General features: G+C 40.0%; 1 protein-coding gene across 2 annotated transcripts in view; it reads left to right on the top strand.

Moving 5' to 3' along the window:
- Positions 1 to 27,956, top strand: part of P5cr-2 (Pyrroline-5-carboxylate reductase-like 2) — an 88,342-nt gene that overhangs the window by 7,585 nt on the left and 52,801 nt on the right. For both annotated transcript variants that reach the window (XR_010858586.2, XM_067137178.2), the window contains exon 2: positions 19,211 to 19,281. Coding sequence is in view for 1 of the 2 variants with exons in the window: in XM_067137178.2 (XP_066993279.2) it covers positions 19,211 to 19,281 (71 nt within the window). In the remaining variant the exon portion in view is untranslated. The remainder of the gene's footprint in view (positions 1 to 19,210; positions 19,282 to 27,956) is intronic.

The raw sequence follows: 27,956 nt of genomic DNA, 5'->3' as shown, positions 1-27,956 counted from the left end.
ACCTCCAAACGAGCATTATGTTAGCCGTGCCTTTCTGTATGTCTTAAAAATTAAAAGCAGAATTTGTTTGAGGATCCATCCAGCCTCTGGGAGGAATATTCACCTACTACTCTTCTTTCTATACTTTTCCCACTTACCTGGGGCAGCACTTTGTGTAGACTTAACCTAGAGTTCCAGCCGGATGCCTTTCCTAACACCAACCCTAACTGGAGGGATATATATATTTACTATTGCGTGTTTCTGCGGTTGTTTCTCGTGTGATATGTTGTATATATTTGTAGATGCCTATGAATACGAACACAAACCCGTAGCCCCCGATCTACACTACAATGTCATGGGATAGCGGAGCACTGATGCGCAGGTGTGTTGTCTGCGCACCACACGCCCCATGTGCCAGCGGCAGTTGTATAGGAGACCTTGTGAGTAGTGGCTGTGCATGTGACAGGTGTAACATGGAACGTCTTCGTGAGCTGACACCGTTCGAACGGGTTATGGTGGTCGATGCCCGACGGATGGGAAGTGCGATTTCGGAAGTGGTGCGGAAATTCGGCTTCACACGATCAACCGTGTCCAGGGTGCATCGTGAATTGTTGAATGCGGGTGTCACCGTCCACAACAGACGAACGACCGGCCGTCCAGCCACCCTCGATGACCGTGACCGGTGACATCTGAGACGGATTGTCAATAGTGACAGACGGGTAACCGTGCAACAAATCGCGGCTCAATTCAACACAGGCCGTGCTAGACACGTATCGCAGTGGACAATCCGCAGGAACATGGGTTCTATGGGGTATAGGAGCCGGCGCCGCACAGGGGTGCCACTGTTAACCCAACGTCATCGGGCACAACGACGCGCATTTGTCGCCAGTCACCACGGATGGACACTGGAACAATGGCGTAACGTGATATGGTCGGACGAATCACGATTTCAACTGCACCATGCCGATGGGAGGCACCGTATATGGCGCAGACCTCATGAAGCGATGGATCCCGCCTGCCTCGAAGGTGTGGTTCAGGGCGCTGGTGTGTCTGTTATGGTTTGGGGTGCATTTTCCTGGTATGGAATGGGCCCCCTAGTTGTTCTGGAAGAGACTTTGAATGGTACGCGGTATGTTGAACTGCTCGGAGACATCTCCACCCATTTTTGGCCTTCCAGCGCCCAAACGGTTCTGCGGTGTTTCAAGATGATAACGCGCCGCCACATCGCTCCCACGTCGCCCGGGAATGGTTCCAGGAACATGCAGCGGAGGTCCAACGATTGCCATGGCCACCCAGGAGCCCCGATATGAACCCTATCGAGCATATCTGGGATGTCCTGGAACGCAGGTCCCGTGTCATGGATCCTGCACCCACGAACAGACCAGCATTGGCGGCCGCTCTGCAAACTATTTGGAGTCAGCTGCGTCCAGAGGACTACCAGGGACTTGCCGACTCACTTCCACGGCGTTTCATTGCAGTTCGCAGGGCCAGAGGAGGCCCCACACGCTATTAGGTGACTATCCCATGACACTTGCTAAGTCAGTGTACACGAATTAACAGACGAGATTAAAATCTCCGACTCAGTAGGGAATCGTACCAGGACCCTCTGAACCGAAGCCCAGTACGCTGACCATTCCGTGGTGGTGGTCATTGTTTTAAGAGGAAGTATAACTGGCCAACCATCCTCTCAGAAGGGAAATGGAAGAGGTCCAACGCTCCGAAGAATGAAGGTATCATCAAAAGAAAGAGAAGGGCCACGAAGCGCTGACCATTCAGCCAAAGTGCCGGAGGAGGCAGATAACAACATCCATGATTTATTAAGATTACGGGAAAGAGAAGCTGTAATTAAGAAACAAGAGTTTTGGTCCATTATTTTATCATCATCATCATCATCATCATCATCGTCTTCTTATTCTTCTTCTTCTTCTTCGGTACCCAGCTGATCTTCCCGAACTCTACAGAGGAACTCAGCACACGCTGCTATCTCGCTTTTGCCGTACTTTGAATGTTCTTTTTCACCTGAAGACAGAAATACATAATCTGTATATATATATAATATACATATTGGGGTTACGTGAGTGAACTACGATGTTCCTGACATGGAAGAAGTGTTCAGGATTTCCTAAAGTCAGTTTCACATATTTACGCATGAAGAATTACCCTACATGCGTATTAAATTAGTTGGACTGGTGCTCAAGCCTATACAAATAATACGCTGAAATAATTTTTTTACGCCGGGCTGAGTGGCTCAGACAGTTGAGGCGCTGGCCTTCTGATCCGAATTTGGCAGGTTCTATCCTGGCTCAGTCAGCTGGTATTTGAAGGTGCTCAAATACGTCAGCCTCGTGCAGGTAGATTTACTGCTACGTAAAAGGATTCCTGCGGGATGGAATTCCGGTTCGTCGGCGTATCCCAAAACCGTAAAAGTACTTAGTGGGACGTAAAATTATTATTATTATTATTATTATTATTATTATTATTATTATTATTATTATTATTATTATTATTATTATTATTTTCTTACAGTTTGCGTGCGTCAATTTTATCTCAGAGGTTCCCCCCACTAAAATTGCCGGTAGGAGGGGGGGAATCTTTCATTATAAAATCATGAGGAAAATGTATACCACATATATTACTGAAATGAATATTCTTGGCGTACATATTTTCATAGAAACATTGGCTACAATACACATACCATAGAAATAATAGAATGACTGCCAAACCTTGAGCAATAAAGCTACGTAGCGGTGGCAACTCCGGCCCTGCAGCCTATTGTTCCTGTTTCAATCTGGCAGCGCCAGCTGAAACCTGGGCAAAAATAAGTAGATCGAGCTTACACCACTCCTGTACTTCTTGGAGAGGGTGTGTTTCCGATAGGTAGCCAATAGGAAAATATTCATTTAAGGAATGTACATACTGACAAATTTGTTCAGACAAAATTTAGCCCTGGTAGAGGAAGGTTCCACTAATAAAGCAATAAATCAGGACAAACCGCGCCTCGCCCAGCCTTTCTTGGGAAAGGGACAGTCTCTCATAAACCTCTCAGCCGATTTTCTTTCTTTCTCCTTCGCTGCATCGACTTCTCTCTTACTCCGTAGTACAGCCCTCCCGTCTGGATTTTAGATGAACTTGTCTGACGTTACCGCTAACAAACCCTACATTGGCACCAGTCTGCAATCTGCAAGCTTGTACTGTACATGGTAAAGAACAGTCGAGGTCGAGAATCTATAAATGAAACGTGCGGTGAAATGTAAGAATAGTTTAATTACTAATTTCTTTAAAACTGGTAATGATAATATACAGTCACGACGCAAGTTCAGTCAGTGAAGATGATGTACAGGAAAAGTCCAATAAAAAACCTAAATATGATGAAATGTTACATAAGGTGACTGGGGAATGTCCTTTACACAGCGAGCGCAATGTCAAATGCAGCAATGAAAATAATCCAGGGTCATGAATGCTGGTGGCAACCGAGAAGTTTTCGACGTCTTGGCAGAAAAATCGAATCTGGTTACTGTTTACTACCAATGAGAAAGACTGTCAAGTAATGATGTGTAAAGTGGTAAGAAGACAGTGTAATGAGGAAAAATAAAAAGAAGAATCTGGACGCTGTTTATAAACACGAAAATAGCGTAATTCATTCTCACTGTGTGCAGCAGGATGAAATGTGTAAGAAACAGGTTCTAGAAGCGTGTGCGGCGAGTCCTCGTGATTTGTTCATGAACAGTCGAAAGGAAAAGTTAGATAGAACTGTTAAAGTGTTAAGGTCAGTTTATGTAGCAGCGAAAAGAGAGTGGAGTTTCCGTGGTCATCCGGAGCTTATAAATCTACAGATCGCAAATGGCTTAGACATAGGGACACATCTTAATACAGACAAGACTGCGGTGGCAATGGCCAATTTTATTGCGGAACAATTACGTTTAAAATTAGTGAATTTTACCAGACTGTCTCTTTTTTAATTTCTGTGGACGAGTCTACGGATAGGTTTTCTGAAAAACATTTTATTTTGTACATTACGTACGTTGACGAACAGAATGACGCTTGCTGCTGTTTCTATAAGTTAGTACCTGTTCAAAATGCTGATGCTAAGTCGCTGGAAGAGAAAATTGTCCAAGCCTTTTCAGAAGATCATATAGATGTAGAAATGCTCCAAGATAAACTTGTGGGTATTAGTTTCTGTTAGTGGAGTATTATACAACGTTAGAAGAACTGATGTTTCCAATGAACGGAGCTGCAGTGTTTAATGGCCGAAATGAAGGTGTTGCTGCTAGAATCAGGAGGAACATATCTCCGCACTTGATCAGCGCGGATTGTATGGCTCATAGAATGGACCTTGTTTCAGAACAAGTTTTTAGTGCTGTGAATGCTGTTCCTAATTTTGAATGCATGCTAGACTAACTTTCCAAATTTTTCAGTAGACCTGCAGCTGCTGAACTGAGACATATTGCGGCAGTCACAGGTGTTTCCGGGTTCTTGAAAGTCAAAAAACTCTTCCAAGTTCATTGGATTTCAAGTGAGAAGGACTGTTTATTGTCAGATTTCAAAGACTTCCCTTGCATCATGGAGTACCTAATCCGTATATCTGAAAACAGTGAAGTGTTGAGTAAAGATCGTTAGTGTGATTAAACCGACGGTCCGACTCGTTGGCTGAATGGTCAGCGTACTGGCCTTCGGTTCAGAGGGTCCCGGGTTCGATTCCCGGCCGGGTCGGGGATTTTAATCGCTTCTGATTAATTCTTCTGGCTCGGGGACTGGGTGTATATGTCCGCCCCAACACTCTCCTCATCATATTCAGACAACATACTACACTACCAACCACCACAGAAACACGCAATAGTGCTTACATCCCTCCATAGAGGGTTGGCGTCAGGAAGGGCATCCGGCCGTAAAAACAGGGCCAGATCCACATGTGCGACGCAGTTCGCACCCACGACCCCACAGGTGTGGGAAAAGCGGCAGAAAAAGAAGAAGAAGAAGTGTGATTAAACCGACGAGTAGTGGGAGGGCGAGGAGGGGGTAAGGTCTGACGGGGAAGGATACAAGGAAAGGTGAGAAGGGCTGGGGCGTGATCGCTATCTATAGAAACGAGCTGCTGGATGGATGTGGCAAGGGAGGGAGAAAGAAGGAGGGCATCAGGGGTGGAATTTTAGCTGGGAGGGTGTGGAAAGGAAAATGGAAGCGCATGCCCCGGAGAGACGTGCATAAATTAGTGAACTCGGAGATTTGAGTGGGGGTATAGGAAGTAACATTAAGATCTGCAACCATAATATATTCAAAGAATTTAGCGTCTATGTATTTAATAAAATCAGAGGGAATGAAAGGTTTAGACGGTATGTAGATTAGTAGCTACCGCAATAGTTTTCTGAGGAGTAATTACTTCTAGTATTAGATATTCAGAGAAATTAGTAGGGAAGTGAAAGTAATGCTGAATAACAGTAAAATCCCGTCTGACACCGATAGCCACGCCACTACGGCCTTGAGTCCGACGATCAGCGCGATAGAAAGTAAACAGGGGAAATTGAAGCATTTGGGCCGGCGTCAGAAATGTCTCATTCAGAACAAAAATATCCGGGGCATACAAGGAAAGGGAGGTGTCCAGCAGTGGCCGATTGGACTTAAGAGATCTTATGTTAGCATAGTAAAGCTTCAATACGCTAACGCATAAAGTGATCAGTACTTAGGGGGAAAAAAATGCGAAATGCATCTTATTCCCCGAGTACGCCACGTCGACATGGGTGTTCAAAACCAATCGAGCCGCTAGCTGGATCTCATTTAGGATGTGTGGGTGATGGAAGGGGAGGACGTTCTGTAACACCATCGTAATAAAACGAATGATGTTTTCAGAACTCGGGGAGGGGAGGGAGGAGGAAGAGACAGGGGTAGAGAGGTCTTGAGATTGAACAGGGACAACGGTTTCAGGGTGATTACACTGATTAGTTTCAGGAGCAGGTTTGGAACGACACTTATAACTAAAAGCAGGATGATTTTGATTACAATTAACACACTTTGGATTCGACTTATTGGGACAGGCATGAGTAGGATGCTCCTCACGTGAACAGATGGCACATACCTCCGGATGAACACATGGTGTCTCTGGGGCGTGGTCGAACCTCTGGCACGTCCCGCTGCGGATCTTCTGAGGTGGTGATGTTCTGGAGGGTTCTACCCGATGGCGCCGGGAGTAGATCATCGCGCCGTCGCAGAGCAGGGCGTCGAGCGTCGAGACGTCGCGTGATAGAATGCGAACCAATGAAGTGGGTCCTTGAGCATTCCGAATACGGATGACTCGGTAGATGTGGTGGCCCTCGAGTTGGAGTTGAGCAGCCACCTCATCGTCGGTGTAGTCTCGGTCGACTCCATAAGCAGCCACGTGCTGGTCGGGTGGGCGGTGCAGGACGTTGTGCTGGACGCTGTGTGGTGACATTAGTGGCCCGTACATGTGGCCCCAGTTGATGAGCTCCGATGTTACTCGTGAAGTTATGGTAAAATGGTTGGCAGGTTTTAAGATTATAACCATCCCTTGTCCGTTGGATTTCCAGTTTATAATCCTGAAGATTTGGCGTGAATTTTGCAATTGGTTGATAGATGCGTCTGACGTTGGCCTTGGTGATGTCCAGATTTGTAAGCTTTGTCAGATAGAAAGAACAGTAGGCTGGAGCGATGGAGTAACAATACTGCGCTGGCGAATATTAGGTGGTACTGCTGGGTTTTGCGCCGCCTGAGCATAACTACGTACATGTGCAGGTTGGTCCAACAGGTTGGGCAGTTGGTGGGCGGTCGATGGTCCAGGGCCCAGCAAGTGGATCCCAAGGTCCGTTCCAGAAAATTCCAGATGAGCATTAGATCCCGATGAGGTTTTGACAGAGCCTGGAGAACGTTGTGTCAGGGATTGCGTCGGACAAATTATTTTCCTTTCTCTATCGGGACTTCCCGAACCAGACTCCGACAAACGACGAGGTTGTTTTACTTGAGTAGTTTCTATGTCCTTTGGTGGCGACCTGGGCGAATGTGATCGCGCAGGTGATGGCGGCGGTGAAGGACTCATCGCGTAACTTCCAGAAACTTCTTGATTTGTAGACGTAAGACTGTCGACGTAATGCATAATAGTAGGAAGGGAGAGGGTAAAACCCGATAGTGATGCATAGCCTTCTCCTGTCGAACAGCATCGATAGGTCTGCTCAAGGCTTTTCGTCTCCATCCGACGGACAAATCTCCTCCTCCTCCTCCTCTTCCTCTTCCTAAAACGCACTTCTACTTAGTTGAGCACTTGTGCCTGAGTTGACTCCGTTTCTGGCCTTGTACCACTTTTCAAATTTCGTAACAGAACTCGTCGTAGCGAGGTTAGGTTAACACGTCATAACCTCAAGTACAGTCACCTAACCGATTGGACTCCTCCAAGGGGAGCCTCTGTGTGAGGCTAGGTTAGCGTTCGTGCGCAAGATCTGCAGGTCACCTAACCGATTTGTGGCTCCTCCATGGGCGCCCGATCGATTTGGTTCCTCCAGAGGGGTCCCTGACCTTTCTGACTCGGCTCCTCCAAAGTGGCTCGTGAGGTTAGCATTGCCCTCGTACATAATGGTATTATGTCACAACCTCACCTAGCAGTCAACAACTTTCCGACTCGGCTCCTCCAAGGGAGCCCGTCCGATTCGGCTCCTCCAAAGACGCCCGTGAGGTTATCATTGCCCTCATACGTGAGGGTATGACGTCATAACCTCACCTAGCAGTCAAAAACACTCCAGATTGGGCAGTGAGGTTAGCATTGCCCTCGTATGCATGTGTATGACGTCATTACCTCACCTAGGGGGTCAAAAACACACCAGATCATTCCCTGACCAATTAGGCCCCTCCAGTGGAGTCTGTCAGGTTAGGCTTGCTCTCGTACGCAAATTCCGCGTTCAATGGTCTAGAACCTACATAGCCTTACTACTCAACTAGGGGTCAATGACCATGTGGGGAAATGCTGACTTAGCACCTATTGTTTTAGAACGTACTTTGGTCTACTACTTAACTGATCTCGTGTCACTGCTGTGCTCTTGCTCCATTATAACTTAAACAGAAAAGAAAATTATTGTTGGTTTCTGAGCATGTTACTATTAATAACAAGCATTTCAAGTCTAAAATGTAATTTTAAATTTAAAAAACATAAAATAAAAGCCGAGATTAATGAAAGGTAATGCACTTACTGTACTAACATCAGTTTTATTTCCATGCCAATTCGGTATTTTCTGGGAAAGAATAATGTCCGATTTCAATATCTTCCAAAATGGGAGACCCAGTAGTTAATTTTTCAAGTCTCATTCATAATCATCCAAAAGAAAATGTTCTGAACATATTCCTGCATTATTAATATTTATCTTGACTATTCACTTACACCAAGCTACCCATGTATTTTGGAGTGTCTCATTCTTTGGGAATCAATGGTAAACTATGCCCTGAGTTTTGAAACCAATATTATTACACAGAGCAATGGCACAGTTAGTTCTATTTTTACTAATTTTACTTAAATACCTAGAACATTAAAGAAACCAATTGCCTGTTAAATAAGAAACGAAGTGTTTACATGGGTAAGTTAGATTTTATATCATAGACCTCACTATTTATTACCCACAAACTCAACACAACCAAGACTTCGAAGCGAGTGGCGAGTTCAAAGCTCACTGTATCTTCCCAGTAACGTCACGTTAGATTTGATTCGTTGGCTACCAAATGCGCAAGAAGCCAGAATACACCCCCCTGACTTATATTATTAAGACAATACACTTCGCTTTCCGTTTTCTGTATTTGTATGACGCTAATAAAATGCCCAAACAGAACATTTTAGAATAAATAACTTGGTGTGGAGTGAAAATAATAATGATGGTGACCATTTTTGTAAGAATATTAAAAACAAACAATCCGTACATCTCAACAAAATTAAAATTCCCATTTATGTCTTCAGTAAATTTGTTAACTGTATCCATTGAGAAACATTTAAAGATGGCACAGATTGTATAGGTTAAATTCAATTGTTTATTTTGCAAATGCTAGTTTTCATAATATTTCTAATTTATTGTATTATCAGTACTCTCCCTTCTTTACCCCCTCCCCTCCTCTCCCTATCTACTCCTTTGTTTACATTGCCTGCTTCCTACAAGTCAGTGCTTGTTTCCTATCCACTCCTTTGTTTACATGACCTGCCTACTTCCTCCAGCAAGTCAGTGCTTGTTCTACATCAGACATTGGATATACTGTACATTTCACTGTAGATGTGAGTCTCATAAATAATTTTTCTCCTTTTTAATTTCTTTTCTGTATGTTTATTCATTGCTAATTCTGACTATCATCTCCAGATTTACTTCTTTGCCTGAGGTCCTAAGTCAGCTTAAAGACATCATATTATGACAAGAAGATCATAACCATAATTTTGTTATTATATGTATTTTAATGTTATAATTATTCCTGCAACACTGTCTTTGTCTGGTATACATATGTTTTAGTTATCACATAATCTGTTTAATTTTTATTTGGCTGAAGATGGCCACTAAGTAGCTGAAACTAGTCCCAAGACTGATGTAATATTATTTATTGAAAAGGTGAATCCTCTTATCAATTTATTTCTCATAACTGAACCAAACTCGCAGGTCTCACCTGACTCTGGCCCAACCATTCCTGAACAGTCCAGAAGCTGGATACATCCAGAAACATCGCAAGATAGAAGGCTCCAGGTTAATCATTCCTGTGCTTCCAGTTGGACCTTGCACTGCCACGGGGTAAATAGAGAGAGGGCCAGCCTTGCATCTAGGCTCGACCATGAGTGGTGCAGCTTGGAGAGAGTTGGCAGGCCTGATAGTGACATCACTGCTTTTGGGCACCGGCACTACCCCGAGTCACATATTAAAATGGCAGACATGGAGGCCTTCCGTGTTGCAATATCTTCTATATCTTGCTGAAATTTTGCAAGCTGAACCTCACTGGAATAACCTTTCCTAAACTCAAACTGCCTTCTATCAAATAATATTATGACATGTCTAAGTCTAATATAATTAGAAAATGCTTTCCCGGAGCTTAAAAGCAACATATGTTAAGTCGACTAGCCTGTAGTTACCTGCTTTATGTTTATTACCCTTTCCTTTATACAGTGGGGCTACTATAGCAACTCTCGATTCCTCATGGTACAACACTCTCCTTTACTGCTGTATTTATATCTCTGAAAATAAGTTCATAATTTCCTTTGCTAGTTAAACAATGTACTTTGACTAAAATGTAGAGAATACTTATTCTTGTATAAGGAGATGACTTAAATTCAAGTTTCTACTGAAGGCACTAGTTCTAAGTGGGAATAATCGAGTATGCATAAGTGTAATGTTCTACATAATTTAGAGTTACGGATATATATTTTAAAGCTGGGTGTGTAATATCTTTCAAGATATCAAAAAATGTGAGTAATGGAACTTCAAGTTAAAGAAAATATACAACATTGGTTTTTTCCCTATTTCCTTTATGTCACACCGACACAGATAGGTCTTGTGGTGACGATGTGATAGGAAAGTCCTAGAAATGGGTAGGAAGTGGCCGTGGCCTTAATTAAGGTCCATTGTTGTGATTTAATCTAATGTTAATTTGAAGGAGACTTCCTCTCAAGCATTGATACTTTGTCAATATATGAATTTTTCATCGAAACAGTGTTATGTGGCTGAAGATGTTAATAATATACGAAACATGTACCACTTTTAACCAGTAAGTTGCCTTAAGCAATTAATGCATCGACAAGGTGGAAAATAAAAAGTACTTAGTTGTGAATCTGTTAAAGTGTGATATGGACCATGAAGCTGATTTTATGTAAAACAGATAGGTCTTACGGTGACAATGGGATAGGGAGGGCTAGGAGTGGGAAGGAAGTGGCTGTGGCCTTAATTAAGGTACAGTCCCAGCAATTTCCTGGTGTGAAAATGGGAAACAACAGAAAACCATCTTCAGGGCTGCCGACAGTGGGATTCGAACCCCCCTATCTCCTGATTACTGGATACTGGCCACATTTAAGCAACTGCAGCTATCAAGCTTGGTAAAATGTAGAACATGTAGCATACCTAGGTATATAAGATTCCATCAGGAAATGAACATTTCTGAGAGATATTGAAAATTCGAGTTATGGACATTCGATTTATATAAGTTTGACTGTACATCCAAGACAACTAGGAAAACTGTTTACTGATGATAAAGCATTAACGACTGCTGATGAGAGTACTTTAATGAAAAGGCAGTTTAAAAAGTGAAATGTGGTAAGGCAGTTGGACCTGACAACATTCCTGCTGATCTATGGAAAAGTCTTATGAGCAGATGGATGGGATTGTTTAGCTTCTCTGTTCAACTAAATCCTTGCCAGTGCCCCTATGCCAGTTTCATGAAAGCTTCCTGGTACCCATTTACAAGAACAAAGAAGACATAAGACTGCAGAAATTTTTAAGGTATCAAATTTGCTTCACATTCCCTAAAAATACGGGCACTTGTCCTAAGCACTTATATTGGAATATACATTAACATTCACCAAAATTAATTTGGTTTAATACGAGGCGTTTTGATCAGTGATGCAATTCAAATACTATGAAAATGATGAGAAATGTACTGTGGCTTACAGAAATATCTTCACATGGCTTTTATAGATCTGGAGAAAACCTATGACCATGGTTTGGGATGCCTTTCGAGAGCAGAAAGTCTCTGAGATATACGTGAGAATCATTCAGAACATCTAAGGAGGCGGAGTGTAAGTGTACACAGGCGGCTAAGTATACGCAGTCAATTTTTTCAGCCGTTGGCATCACTGGTCGACAGCTGAGAGTGTAGTGTGGTGACGTGTTACATACAAGGTGGTATCCGCAGAAAAAGTAAGATATTATTTTTCGTGAAACGTACTATAATATTTTAATGAAGTAAAATAAGCCCCTGAGTTGTCCAGAATAACGGCACCCGTTTGACTTAAATGCTGTGAAGAATGCTATTAATGTTGGTTAGGATTCCATCATTCGCATTTAAAAATAGTATCACTAGTGCCATTTACTGTGAATCAAACAAAGAAAATTAACAGCCGGGCAAGTGTGCGCCCCAAATTCGAGCGTGCGTACACTTGGCCGCCACATGGCTGCTGATATGAGAAGCTCAGTTTATGGTGCCTCATTTTATAATTATCTATTTCGACCTTACGGGTTGAACATGTTGATCAGTCAGTAAGCGGTGATCAGCAGGATGAAGATGGAGACAAAAAGCAAGGAGAGGAAGTAGTAATGAATGACCAAGGAACAAACCAGGCGTCACAAAGTAATGAAGTATTTGCCTTACCTTAAATACCAATCACAAACATTCACCCCTACCTAAGTGTGAAAATAACAACAAAAGGAACAGGAATGGTCAGAAATCTCAGATTTTAACATCATCTCCTTATGAGAATAGTCTTGAGCAGAAACAAAATGTTAAGGAACAGGAAGAAAGGATGAAAGCAACAACTGAAAAACTACTTGCAAAAAGAAATTCTCATATGTCTAAAATTGCAAGAAATGGTAAACAATATGAAAGTGCACGTCCAAAACATTCAACTTCACGAAAGCTAACATACAGGCCTAGCATATCCAGAAGTCAACAATCTATGGGTATCTACATCTGTTCTGGGTGTCAGTCATGTGAAGACAATGAATGGGTACAATGTAGTAAATTTGGTGAATAGTGGCATGAGTTGTGCACGTGATATGAAGGACATGGAGGATTTGTTTGTGATCATTGTTGAAAAGTTGTTATAATTAATTTTGTCTGAGCAAAATGAAAGGAAATGTAATGAGAAAACAAATGCGCACACTTAGGCAGCCTGCGCACACTTACCTGCATATGTCGTCTAAGTGTTCGCATACGTGAACTTATCTAAACTCATGTGTCACAATAAATCATTATCACTGTATATTATTTTAACAATATATAAATATTCTTCATGTTCCCTTCTACCAAAATATGTATTAAAGTTACAAACATATTTACGGAAAACAATGTTATAAGGGCTTAAACATTAAGTGCGCACACTTACCCTCCTCCACCTTATCATTGCCCAACAACTGAAGTGGATCGAGAAACCTGGAAAGTTTCCCTGTAGGTATGCATCAAGGATTGGTGCTCAGCCTAAGTCTGTTTAATACTGTCATCAATTACTTCACAGAAAATTTTATGTCAACCTTCCTTTGGGCTACTGAAGCCAGGTCAGATGCTGATGTTAAAAATCTCATTAATGTCAGCTAGATAAAATGACCTGAGCGAAGTGGAGTGATGTGAGACAGGAAAATACCAGTCAATTTGAAGGGCACGGTGTATACATATGTCCTGCTCTTGGATGTTCTGGACTGGGAAAGAAAGGATCAACAATTGCATTTGACAGAGATGCTATGGTAGTGTGCTTGCATCACTTGGAAAGACTGGCTCTAAAATGAACATCTGCGAGGAAAGTTTAAGGCCAGCCCTATCAGCAAGAAGCTTCAAGAGAAGCAGTTTTGTTGGTACAGTCATATAACGAGATGAATCCAATCTCATACATTAATGCTTGGAAATGGAGGAACCAAACAGAGGAAGTGACTTGGAAAAGATCTACTGAATCTGCCTTACAGAAAGAAGAGGTACTGAAAAGTCTGGTGGTAGAAAGAAAAGTGTATAGTCTCAGGACTAGATCTGCCAACCTCAAGTTAATTTGGAAGTGCCTAATTGGAAGAAATAAATATGACCAGGAAAGAATAAGGAGAGAAGATGTTTTTAAAATGTGATCAAATACACTATCTGGTTAAAAAGACGTCAACTGTTCTAAAAATCTTCAAGATCATAATTACGTATTCAATGATATTGAATCGTATTATAAGTATATATATATATATATATATATACAGGTACATTTTCATGAACTAAGCAAATACTTGATCATTAATCTATCCTTCAATCTCCGTCAGCATATGAAACTACAGCACTTGACGTTGTAAACACCGCGCCGATCTTCTGGAGCTTGCAAGTTACTTTGATTGTGCTGCTCGTCTTCGGCTTCTTCATGACTTTAGATCTTCATATTTGGATTATGTTGTGACTTTGTGCCTGACGGTGTATGCAGTCTGGTTCATTTAATTGTTCTCTGCTTTTCGTGAACATTGTGAGACAGTGCCAAACATTGCGTGTGCCGTGCTGATGCTCGGAAGATTACGCATTACTTCTTTTAAATGACTTGCATTCCACTTCGTCTGAATTTTACAGTGTCTACCCCCATCATTTTTATATCGCCTCTTCAACTGATATTGTGTGGACTTGACCGTTAACTTCTTTCTTACTTATGTATTGTTTTTCGAGTTATAATCGGCTGATGATGACCCAGACTGGGGTCGAAACCGGTTCCATTTTCACTTTTAATTAAATAAGAATGTAATCTCTACATCTCTTATTTACTTGTATTGAATAGGTTGAAATACCATATTTATTATTTCAATTTAACTGTAATTCCTGTTTTGGCGCAACCCCATATGGGTATGTCAAGAGTGTTTTGTAGGGTGACAAAATCATTGTCTATCGCACGGATTGTTTATGTAAGTGTGCAGTGCTGTGAGTTTCCCTTTCCTATAAATCACTATGAGTAAATCAAGCAGTAAAAGAGTGCAGATAGTCTGAACGATATATTGAACAAGTCGGACAATGATGAAGACTAAGTATATAGTTACAGTGATTTTGAACCATGTACAGAGCAAATAGCAATCTCACACATTCATCCACATTGATGAATTACAATCCAGCATATAATTCCCCACTGTACTCCGGGTTTCCAAGCCAGCTGTTGCAACACTAAGGACCGACTTCAACGATATACGGTAATCACTCGTTTCCCATGTTGCACAATCATCGATGCTGTCCGGGTCCATGACTAAATGGTTAGCGTGCTGGCCTTTGGTCACAGAGGTCCCGGGTTTGATTCCTGGCAGGATCGGGAATTTTAACCACCATCGGTTAATTTCTCTGGCACGGGGCTGGGTATATGTATCGTCTTCATCATCATTTCATCCTCATCATGACGTGCAGGTCGCCTACGAGCGTCAAATGAAAAGACCTGCACCTGGTGAGCCGAACATATCCTCGGACACTCCCGGCACTAAAAGCCATGCGCCATTTCATTTCATCGCTGCTAGGTTCTCTTACCAAATTTAAAGTTATACAAACAAAATTATATACATATTCAATATTCCCTAACTACAAATTCTTCTTGTAATATTATTCTCTTACATCCTTTTACCAAATTCACATGATTTTCACAACTTTATATAACAACATTTTATACAAAAATTTCCTAACCTAAAATCAGAAGACCGGGCGAGTTGGCCATGCGGTTAGGAGCGCGCAGTTGTGAGCTTGCATCCGGGAGATAGTGGGTTCGAACCCCGCTGTTGGCAGACCTGAAGATGGTTTTTCGTGGTTTCCCATTTTCACACCAGGTTAATGTTGGGGCTGTATCTTAATTAAGGCCACGGCCGCTTCCCTAGGCCTTTCCTATCCCATCGTTGCCATAAGACCTATCTGTGTCGGTGCAACGTAAAGCAAATAGAAAAAAAAAAATTAAAAAATCAGAAGATTCATTTACTTTTTTTACGGCTCCGGTATGAACAAGCTAACACGTCTCTCATAATCAACGGCATATAACGCGTCCCTGCAAAGGAAAAGGTAAGTATGACAGAGCGTCGGGACAGTAACTACTATATAAATACTAAAATCAAGATAAATCACCTTATATTTATTACCATTGTTTTAGTAGTTTAATAAAAACACTGGTCTTGTAAACTAATATTAAGATCTCTCTTCTAAAACTCAGAGGAAAGAAAATTCTTTAATTTTTATGCAAGCCAATCACCCCCTTGCTATAACCCTTATTATCATTGTGCAAACATGTATTATTTCTATAACTGTTGGGTTAATATCATCCTCCTTTTGATTTTCTTATATTCTATTTTTAATCTTCTTAGGAGGAATATTATTCCTCTTTATTTACATTACTAGTTTGGCTTCTAATGAACTATTTTATACTTCCATAAAAACCCTTGCCATCACCATATTATTAATCACCTTTATCCTAATAATTTCATCAATAAGAGACCCATATTTCACTAATATACTTACCAAAAATGTGGATCTTATACCTATTGATCTATTATCTAATTCCTGGAACACAGAAGCTACCCCTCATTTAATTCAACTTTACAATAAACCTAATCACCTAATCACTTTAATATTAGTAAACTACATATTTCTCACTTTAATTGTGATTGTAAAAATCACAAATATCTTCCAAGGCCCTTTACGACAAAAATTTTAATTGCTAAACCTATACGAGTATCACACCCCTTATTTAAAATTGCTAATAATGCACTAGTAGATCTTCCAGCACCTTCCAACATTTCTGCTTGATGAAATTTTGGTTCCCTCCTCACATTTTGTCTAATAATCCAAATTGCCACCGGCCTTTTCCTAGCTATACATTATACTGCAACTGTAGATCTAGCCTTTTCTAGTGTAGCTCACATTTGCCGTGATGTCAACTACGGTTGACTATTACGTACTTTACATGCTAATGGTGCATCCTTCTTCTTTATCTGCCTTTACCTTCATGTAGGTTGTGGGATGTACTATGGTTCATATAATTATATACAAACTTGATCTACAGGTGTTGTAATTTTATTTCTATTAATAGGAACAGCGTTTATAGGGTATGTCCTACCTTGGGGGCAAATATCTTTTTGAGGGGCTACAGTAATTACAAATCTCTTATCAGCAATATGAACAATATTTTACCTAATATAAATAATAAGTTAACCTAATATATCCTCATTTCATTGATCATTTGTTTGGTTAAGCCCGTGAATGTTTTGGCACCGGGGAGTAACTCGATCTTTTTAACTCACGGCACTAGATGGCAATCCTATGAATTTTGGTCTGGTACTCAGTGTGTAAAAAAGCCTGCAGGATGCCCAATATCAACAATCGGCAAGTAAATTAAAACAATTTGTGTTGAAACAGATGTATAGTGATTCAATTTACAGGATATTCCAAACAGTTTCCCCAAAGAAGAAACAATTTTATTTATCCTAAGCATACAAGTATTGATATTACAAAATATATCATAACTATTTGTAATGGTACAAGAAACTTACCAATTTTGAAGTCCAACTTATGGAGAGAAAAGAAAGGTTGGAAAAGGCCCTCAGTTGGCAATACCTCAGGAGCATATAGTAAACAAATATATGTAACACGAACCTCAGCTGAAAGAATGCATGGCTGTCCTATTTTTCCTGTGAGCTTCTTGTTTAGCTTGTCTTGCAAGGTTGATAGTGAAATAATATAGTACTTCTCAGAGGTTTGCCAAACTGTTATTGTGCCTTTAAGAATGCGTTCTAAAGCATTCTTGAGGAAAATGGGATTCTAATCACAATACCTGCAGCCACCTAAGTTTTCTTGTATGTTCTTGGCATGGCCAAAGCTACCCTGGAAGAGGACAAATTATACAACGCAAGATTATTCTGCTAGAAAACCTACTTGAATAAAAAGCATCAAATTGTGTTGATTACCTTCCAGACATACTTTTTGAGTGCATAAACCATTGGAATGGAGAATCAAATGCTGGGGCTGAAGAACAGTTTCTTTTCTGCTCTTACCAAACAAGACACTGGTGCTGCGGAAGAAATTGCTTGACTCAACATCAACAATGCACCTGCCTATGTTCTTTGGACTAGTGAGTGTTGATAGAGTTTTCTATTGCACATGCATTTTATTTATTGCAAGTGATTCATCTTTCACAGTACAGGAGCAGTGTTGCCACAAGTACAAATTAAATTACTCTAATATTACCAAAATTTTACCCTAAATAATCCCAGATGTCTGGCTCCGTGGCTTAATGGTAAGTGTGCTGACCTTTAGTCCAAAGAGTCCCAGGTTTGATTCCCAACTGGGTCAGGGATTTTAACCTTCATTGGTTAACTCAATGGCTCAGGGGTTAGGTGTGTGTGAGTGCCATCATCAGCATTAGAATTTATCATATATAGGGCTCCATTCTCACACACATGCAGGTCGCCTATAAAGCATCAACTCGAAAGACCTGCACCAAGCCTCTCCGGAGGCCACACACCATTCTTCTTTTTCTATATATAAAACTTACATGAATAAAAAATGAGTAATTCCCATCATTTCACACAACACCTATTGTCGAGATTCACAGATCAAAACATTCCCTGTGTGTGTGTAATATAAAAATGCCTGAATTTTCATAGTTATTTTGCTAGGATTATACATTATTCTTTGCACTATATATTTCCATCTTCAGAAATACAGTAAGTTAATTAACATTAATATTCAACACATTTTTCAGCTTGAAGATTAAAAATATTTCATCACTATGTTAATATCGATGAACCTTAAAATCATACAATATAATTATACTTCTCCCTTAATAAAATAAACACACAATAAATGCAATTATTTATACCAAACATGGTTTTCAGGACTGTGTTAAATTTGAACACTCAAGCATACTACTATTACAGCAGAACTGGAAATAAAACAAGCATACCTTCATTCTGTATTTGTAATAAAATAATACTTTGGAGATGGTAGCCTAAGGGTTAGCAAATTGAAGTCTGGCTTTGGGCTAAATGGATTAACTCCCAAGTAATATGTTTTGCCTTTTTCAAAACTTCTAATTTTTATATTACACTAAAATTGCCCTAAAAGTAACCTTACCACATAGAAGTACCCTATGCAATGCAAAATTACCCTGAAAGTGGCAACACAGTATAGGAGGCAGGAGAAAATCATGCGTCAATGGTCAAATTTACCCTGGATGGCTGAATTACCCCACTTGATGGTTTAGGCCTACTAATACCTACCTTTATTTCTTCATTAGGTACCACAACTTCCAGTTTAGTCACTCATCCATTTTCTTCATAAAGACCATATTTCTACAGAGACATTGTCCTTAAACCTTAAAACTGGAATGCAGCACTGTAGTGGGATACAACTTTCAAATCCTGGTTCTGACAGTGACCATACTTAGTTTAATTTTTCCAAAGATTTTTATGTCACTATAGGAAAAGGCTAGAATAGTATATTAATTAAAGTCCTGAGGTACCCATTTAATTTCTAAGCACACATAACTATTGTAATTATTGTTATATGCATAGGAGATTTGATGTGTTCATATTGTTGACAGGTTTAACAAAGGGTGACCATATAGTTGCCAGTTGTGCCCCAAAAGATGTGAATGACATCAGAACTTTCCAGGTGAGCATAATCTAATTTACATTTACACTGAGAGTAAACAGAATAACTCATTAACAATGTCTGTACTTCCCAGGCTTGTAGGCGATGGTCCAGGATCATATGATGGTCCTGACTTTTCACCGAAGACTGCATTAGACATTTTCAAGGGTTCTGAATGACTTCAATGGCTCACAGTGGAATGGAGTGGAGTTGCAATTCCACCTCAATATATAGTGCAGGCTATGGTCCACCATGGTGGGGAGTGGTCGCTGAATGGCTGTTCTTTGGCCAATGATAGTGCAGGCTACAGCGGGTTGCTCTCCTACTGGTCCACCATGGTGGTGGGGCAGTCACTGATTGGCTGTTCTTTGGCCGATGACTGAAGCACTATGGAGCCCAGCATTGGTCGACCTGCCTTGGCGGATACAGGCAACTGATCACCTGTTGCTTTTTCTGGCTGCCGTGGCCATCGTGTCTTTCAGGATTTAAAGTTTTCAGGATTGGAAACCAAACTTTGTTGACCCGTTCAGATTCCTCCTTACGGTCGAAGCTGTCAGTGTGCTTCAGGATTTCAATGGTTTTCCTTTGTAGCTGGGCATGATAAGACACAGTAGTTAACAGTATTTCAGAGCTGCTGTAGTGTATTCATGGCTTGCTAGCAAAGAGTATTCAGCAACTGATTAGCTTTCTGCTTGCCCCAGCCAACTATGCCTGTTGTGCTCCTTCAGTCAGGTAGTGCGTTTCGTAGTTCCTATGTATAACTGGCCGAAGCCACATGGGATCTTGTAGACACCTGCTGTGGAAAGAGGATGGCTTTTGTCTTTAACAGACCTTAGCAGTTTTTGGAATTTCTTCATTGTCCTATATATGGTTTTAACCCAATGGGACTCCAGTAGCCTCTGAGATATTATGGTGACAAATTCTTCTATCATGGGAGTTTTCCTTCACTTTTAAGATGGCTGATTTAAACGTGGGACGCAAAGAGTACAGCAAACTGACCCATACAGACTGCTATCTATAGAAGATGTCCAACCACCACCCACAACTAAAATACTGAGTGATAAAAAGCTAGCTGACCATGCAAGAAGAAGTTGTCAACCACAGCACTTAAATGAGGAACTCAGCCACCTCAATAGGGCCCTACCAGCCAAGTTGGCCGTGCGGTTAGGAGGGCGCAGCTATGAGCTCGCATCCGGGAGATAGCGGGTTCGAATCCCCCTGTCGGCAGCCCTGAAGATGGTTTTCCGTGGTTTCCCATTTTCACACCAGGCAAATGCTGGGGCTGTACCTTAATTAAGGCCATGGCAGTTTCCTTCCCATTCCTATGCCTTTCCTATCCCATCATCGCCATAAGATCTACCTGTGTCGGTGCGACGTAAAGCAAAAAATAAAAAGAATTTTAAAAATGGCCCTACGACCTAACAGGTACAGTCTTAAAGATATCCAGTGAACACTTCATCTGAGACGTCCAACAACCAGGGAGAAAGAAGATGAGCAGCCGGCAGCTAAAGCCTTTCTTCCATATATTGGGAAGATAACTGAGAGAATAAGGAGAGAATTGAAAATGACAGAAAACAATTGAAGACTCATTAAAAACAGTCCATCTAATTTTTTAAGGAACTCTTCCAGCCAAACAAATTTTTGTTCAAATCTGGACTTATTGCTGTTCAAATAAGCATTCATCTTACTACAACAAGACTGAAGAAAGATTAACATTTTAAGTATTGAGTTTTTATTATAACTGTTGAATGTCTTTTATCTTATTAGTTTCTTTATGTACTACTGTTTTATGTATATATCTTTTTTCTTTGTACTCTCATGCTGAAGATGACCTCAAGTAAGGTCGAAACATGTCCTTTTATATAATGTTTTAGGCAGACCATTTATTGATGATGATTGTTGTTTAAAGGGGTCTAATATCTAGGTCATCAGCCCCATGAGACCATTTATTAAACGGTAACAACTTGGTACTGAACAGGTGTACAATATTCTTGTAAATTCATTTTAAGAATTTATACACTATATTCAAGTCAATACGGAACAGATGATGAAATTTATTACATGTAACAGTTATACATAGAAACTACAAAATGCAAAATTGCCACCCGACTGAAGGAGCACAACAGGTACAGCCAGATGGGACAAGCAGAAAGGTGATCAGTTGCTGAGCACTTGCTGCTAGCAGACTACGACATACAGTACCTCATTACTTAAGTATAGTTCACAATTATAGGGTTGGGAGTCTCCACCTAATCAATACTTGTTATAATTACAAGTATATGTATTTAAATTAAGAAATATATTACAATCGGAGGCCTAGTTTCGATCCCGGTGGGGATCATCTTCAGCTGCTGAACATATCGTTAACATCAATTGTCAAAATAGCAGATCCATCGATTTAAAACATGACTTTGTCTAAGATTTATAAGCAGTTCTAAATCCTAATAGTAAAATGTAACAACAGCAGATTAAAATGGTGGGTTTCATGTCTATAAAATTTTGCTTGAATTTCACTTGCACATTCTTATATTCTAATAATGATGTTATACTAGGTGTTGGTTAACTTGAAGTTCACATGCATAGTCTTATGTTCTAATGCTAATATTGTTTGTCACCATTTGGTGAGAAAGATAATATTAAAACATGTTTGTATTAGTTTGTGTCAGTCAAACATGTACATGTTGATCAAATTCTTAGATCAGAGTCTGTAATAAAAACATATAGTTAAAATTAGTAAATGAGTAATGTTGTCATCATAATTAAGTAAAATGAGGCTAAGAGTTGTTTGCACCACTTCAAAAACAGATGTACATTGATATGAAACTTGAGTCTGCCATCTTAGTGATGTATTGTCTCTTACGGTCTATTGTTTATATGGTTTGATTAGGTGAGAACATCCCTTAGTTCAAGCAATTTGATTGATTGTGAACTGTTAGTATCAGGCTGCATAGTAATATAGGATGTTCTCTCGCTTCCTGGGCTGGTTTCCTGCGACCCTGTTGGAGGTGCTCTGTGTACTGCTCCTTGTTCGACGAGGACTGATGTTGGGAGTTAACTGTTCATCTGTAAGGAGGAATGGGAATGGGTCAATAGAGCCTAGTTTCCAGTCCAAAATACTTGTAATTCTGGACGATACGGTGGCTGCAGCAGCCAGGGAAAGCAACAGGTGATCAGTTGTCTGTCTCCGATAAATAGGTCGACCAACACCGGGCTTCAATAGTGCTTCAATAATTGGCTGAAGAACAGTCAATCAGCGACCACCCCACCACCGTGGTGGACCAATAGACGAGCAGTACGCTGTAGATTGCACTATCATTGGCCTAAAACAGCCAATCAGTGACCGTCCTCCACCATGGTGGACCGCAGCCTGCACTATATATTGAGGTGGAATTGCAACTCCACTCCATTCCACTGCGAGCTTTGTAGCCATCAAAGTCATTCAGAACCCTTGAAAATGCCAAATGCAGCCTTCGATGAAACATCGGGACCATCACAGACTTGTAGACCATGGCTTGCAAGCCTGGAAAATACAGACATTGTTTATAACGATGGCTGTGAAAGCCTCAACTACTATAAGAATAAAACATACCATATCAGAATCTTTGTCCTACTGATAATAGTTTCATCATCATCAATTCCCCTTTTACAGCAGACAATGGGTGGGGGTAAATATGGTTCCTCTACACTTCAACCTGTCTCTCCACCATTCCTCATCCAGCACTGTGTTCCAGTCCAGGTTCTATTGTCCTATGCTGTTCTTCACAGAGTCAATCCATTGAAATCTTGGTCTCCCTCATCCTCTCTTCCCCGCCATCTGTCTTTTCAGTGCTTCTCTTGGTAGTTTTTCTTCTTTCATCCGCTTGACGTGTCCAAAGCACCTCAGTCTGTTCTGTTCCAGTTTGTCATATAGTTTTTTTGCAAATTTAGCTCCTTTAGTATGTTTTCATTTCTCACTCTATCCCTCCTTGTCTTCTGTACCATACTCCTCAGGAATTTAATTTCAGCTGCCTGTAATCTACTCTCATCTCTCCGAGTCACTGACCAGGATTTTGCTACATATATCATTATAGTTAAGTAATATCCTTTGTACATTACTTCTTTAGCCTGTTCTACCCACTGTTGTTTTCACACGGATGTAACAATTATCATATATTGCTTTTATCATTTTTATTAGTTCCTGTGTGTCAGGCTTCCCCTAACTTTTGATCTGGGGATGCTGTCAAATGCCTTTCCTAGGTCTATAAAAGTCATTACCATATCCTTCCCATATTCCCAGCTCTGTGATCATAGGCCATGACCTATGTTAGAAGCAGTGTCATTTTGGGCGATGTAGGGCCCGGCCTCAAACCAAGTATGATTTTATTTTGTGTTACAAGTCCCTGAATTTGTTGGGAATTAACATTTTAATTTTCTTCACATGCAAAATTTTGAGGCTAGTGGCCAGATCTTGTTCTGACTTACTGCGAGTATGTTTATGCGCCAATGTAAAACGTAATATCTCACATTCTGAGATGTAAATTCATTTCATTGAAGATTCGAGACCCTCTTTTGTATTTTGATGTAATTTCTGCGTTTGATTTTTCATTTGAGGTTTCGGTCCGCTTTCTATGTTTTAGTCTAATAAACTTGTTTTTACACCCTATCCAAATTTTTCTCATTCACATTTATGAATTAAGATCCCTCTCCTGTTATCAGAATTTAGCTAGATAGTTTGGGAAATCCACTACTACGGATGCTCCACGGTCTCTACTGTTGAGTCAGCCAGATAAAGTTTAGGACAAATGATAAGGTACAGTACGAAAGAAGCACTCAAAGAGAAATCTCAGTACCAAGCTTACTTTCATGTAGATTTCACTAATTTTTGTACTTTCAAATTGCTATATTTGTGCAATTTCTTGCTAGAAGTTGAACAATGTTTACTTGGAAGTGATGCAAGTAAAGAAAAAGTTATGTTTTTCTGTGGAAGTTATATACACTCTGGCCATCTTCAGCTTCAGAGAGGAATGCTTCTTGAGATTCTACAGAATGAAGGAGAGGTTATTGAGGACATTATCAGTCACTTTAAGCTAGAAGTTCATCTTGAGGGTGTGTTCTCAGAACTGTTCAATTGAGATTATTCCTGTGACATGATCAACGGCAGAGAGATTTTTCTCTATGTTCACTTATGGGACATCAAAGGTTAAATTATATGGACACTTTATATGTCCACAAGAAGTCAGTATGGTTTTAGATCTAGAGAAAATGTCAGAATAGTTCTTAGCAAGAAATGAGCAAAGTAAGAGGATATTCCTTCAGAAAATGTTAGTAAAGCAAGTAATATTTCTATGTTTACTTTTCTACTGTTAGGCCTATCTTTGAATATTTTTGAATGCATAGAAACATTCACTTTAGTATTTACTGTTTTCTTTTTCTCCAAATTTTAAAGTCCTTTTCCAAGCTTAAATCACAAAATGAGCAAATGAGGATATTCCTACAGAAAATCTATCTGGGAAGCAAGTAATAATTATGTTTATTTTTCTACTGTTAGGTTGTATATTAAAAACAAAAGAAACCATATTCATTTTAATATTGATTGTTTTTTCCTCCAAATCCCAATGTTCTTGTAAATCATACCTCATGTCCCAGTCGGCGCCACTGTATTCTATCACCATCTTGGCCTTGTTCACTTGTATTTTAAATTTTAAATCTTCTGTATTCTTGACATGACTAAACGCAACAGACAATTGGAGCAAGCACAGGTTTAGGAAGACAGATGCCAAGTTTATTAAACGCCTGCCTTATGTAGGCAAACAAACCTACTTTTCATTTTACTAAACTACCTTGTACCGTACATGATTATTTTCTGTTCTACCTTCTGGCTGGAGAATTACCGAGCTGTGAGAAGATAGAGCCATTGCACAGCCACTGACAGAGAATAGAAGTCTTTAAAATTACCCCTGCACATTTAGGGAGGATGTAAGTTCCTTAGTGATATAACTGAAGCTCCTACTACAATGCAGCATGTACGCCAGTGAAGAGAAATTGGCAGCCACTGTCACTCTTATTGTGCACCAGATGTTTTGCAACAATCACCCAAACAACCAAAAAATGTTTCATAATACCCATATAGCTTTAAATAATCCCTAAAGCAATAGCCAAAATAAAAAAATAAAAAAAAATAAAAAAATCAACAGCAAAGTAAGTGTAACACCCTGTTTAATTTCAAATTATGTAACCAGTAAGCAATAATGTAGTAGTCAAATCAGTGAGAACATAATCTAGAGAAAGGCATGTTTACAATCCTCTAAACAAAGCTGAAATCACTGTCCATATATCAAAACTGGAGTCTATAAACAATGCAAACACCAAGTACCAACCATTTTTTGAACCATTTCTTATTAAATTCTGGGGAAATGAGAGGACCTATGATGTGAAATGTCCACTCCATGTGTCAAATGACTTAGAAGATGCAATCAAATGCACATGTCTGCAACATCCTTCCACTGTGGAAGTGGGGAGATCTGAGAGTAATAGATACAAAAATCTAGAACCAGGATCTTACTATGAGCCAAACATAAATGCGTATGCCTACTTTCCATGCATTTACGCGATAGTGGGAAGCAAAACCATGTGCTGGCCATGCTATGTAAAAGGAATTACTAGCATTTGTGTGGTGTATGACCTTAAGGGTATTTTTACTGTCTGTTTTTGATCTTCACTGTACCCTAATCCTGAGATTTTATTTCCTGTAGAATGTGTTAGATGGTAACTGTGCTTGTAAAATACCTCTATCAGTGAAGTCAGTATGTGCATAGCATGATTTTTGATATGTAACCCTTTTCTAAGCCCATTACAGTTTGAATTTTTTGAACCATTTCTTATTAAATTCTGGGGAAATGAGAGGACCTATGATGTGAAATGTCCACTCCATGTGTCAAATGATTTTTGGGGGAGTGAATGATCCCCTTAGGAGTTGAATATCTAAATCCCTGAGTGTTCATTCTGGTGAAAGAAGAATTTGTAAGCTACGAAAAAGTTAAAGATGAGACACATGAAATTCTAGGTGTAAGGCTCATTTCTAAAGATAATAGGCAACTTGATATATTTGGAGTGTACAGACCGGGAAAGGGTAGCACTGACGCGGATTCGGAATTATTTGATAGGATAGTCGGCTATGTGGGAAACGACATGGAAAGAAATGTGATTGTAGCGGGAGATCTGAATTTGCCAGATGTCAATTGGGAAGGAAATGCGAACGACAGGAAGCATGACCAACAAATGGCAAATAAGTTAATATGGGAAGGACAGCTGATTCAGAAAGTGATGGAACCAACCAGAGGGAAAAATATCCTAGATGTGGTGCTGATAAAACCAGATGAGCTCTATAGGGAAACTGAAGTAATAGATGGTATTAGTGATCATGAAGCTATTTTTGTGGTAGTTAAATGTGATAGAAAGGAAGGTCTTAAAAGTAGGACTGTTAGGCAGTACCATATGGCTGATAAAGTAGGCATGAGGCAGTTTCTAAAAAGTAACTATGATCGGTGGAAAACGGTAAATAGAAATGTAAACAGACTCTGGGATGGGTTTAAAGAAATTGTTGAGGAATGCGAAAACAGGTTTGTACCATTAAGGGTGGTAAGGAATGGTAAAGACCCACCTTATTATAATAGAGAAATAAAGAGACTAAGAAGGAGGTGCAGACTGGAAAGAAATAGAGTTAGAAATGGCTGTGTAAGTAAGGAGAAATTGAAGGAACTTACTAGAAAATTGAATCTAGCAAAGAAGGCAGCTAAGGATAACATGATGGCAAGCATAATTGACAGTCATACGAATTTTAGTGAAAAATGGAAGGGTATGTATAGGTATTTTAAGGCAGAAACAGGTTCCAAGAAGGACATTCCAGGAATAATTAATGAACAAGGGGAGTGTGTATGTGAGGATCTTCAAAAGGCAGAAGTATTCAGTCAGCAGTATGTAAAGATTGTTGGTTACAAGGATAATGCCCAGATAGAGGAGGAGACTAAGGCCAAAGAAGTAATACAATTTACATATGATAACAATGACATTTACAATAAGATACAAAAGTTGAAAACTAGAAAAGCGGCTGGAATTGATCAGATTTCTGGGGATATACTAAAGACAATGGGTGGGATATAGTACCATATCTGAAGTACTTATTTGATTATTATTTGGTCCGAGGAGCTATACCAGATGAATGGAGAGTTGCTATAGTAGCCCGTGTGTATAAAGGAAAGGGTGATAGACATAAAGCTGAAAATTACAGGCCAGTAAGTTTGACATGCATTGTATGTAAGCTTTGGGAAGGCATTCTTTCTGATTATATTAGACATGTTTGTGAAATTAATAACCGGTTCGATAGAAGGCATTTCGATTTTAGGAAAGGTTATTCCTCTGAAGCTCAACTTGTAGGATTCCAGCAAGATATAGCAGATATCTTGGATTCTGGAGGTCAAATGGACTGTATCACGATTGACCTGTCTAAAGCATTTGATAGGGTGGATCATGGGAGACTACTGGCAAAAATGAGCGCAATTGGACTAGACAAAAGAGTGACTGAATGGGTTGCTATATTTCTAGAAAATAGATCTCAGAGAATTAGAGTAGGTGAAGCTTTATCTGACCCTGTAATAATTAAGAGGGGAATTCCTCAAGGCAGTATTATCGGAGCTTTATGTTTTCTTATATATATAAAT

This window comes from Anabrus simplex, chromosome 1 (assembly GCF_040414725.1).
Source record: "Anabrus simplex isolate iqAnaSimp1 chromosome 1, ASM4041472v1, whole genome shotgun sequence".
In the NCBI taxonomy this organism is placed as follows: domain Eukaryota; kingdom Metazoa; phylum Arthropoda; class Insecta; order Orthoptera; family Tettigoniidae; genus Anabrus; species Anabrus simplex.
The sequence above is the reverse complement of the archived record's forward strand: the minus strand, read 5'-3'. Positions and strand labels throughout refer to the sequence as shown.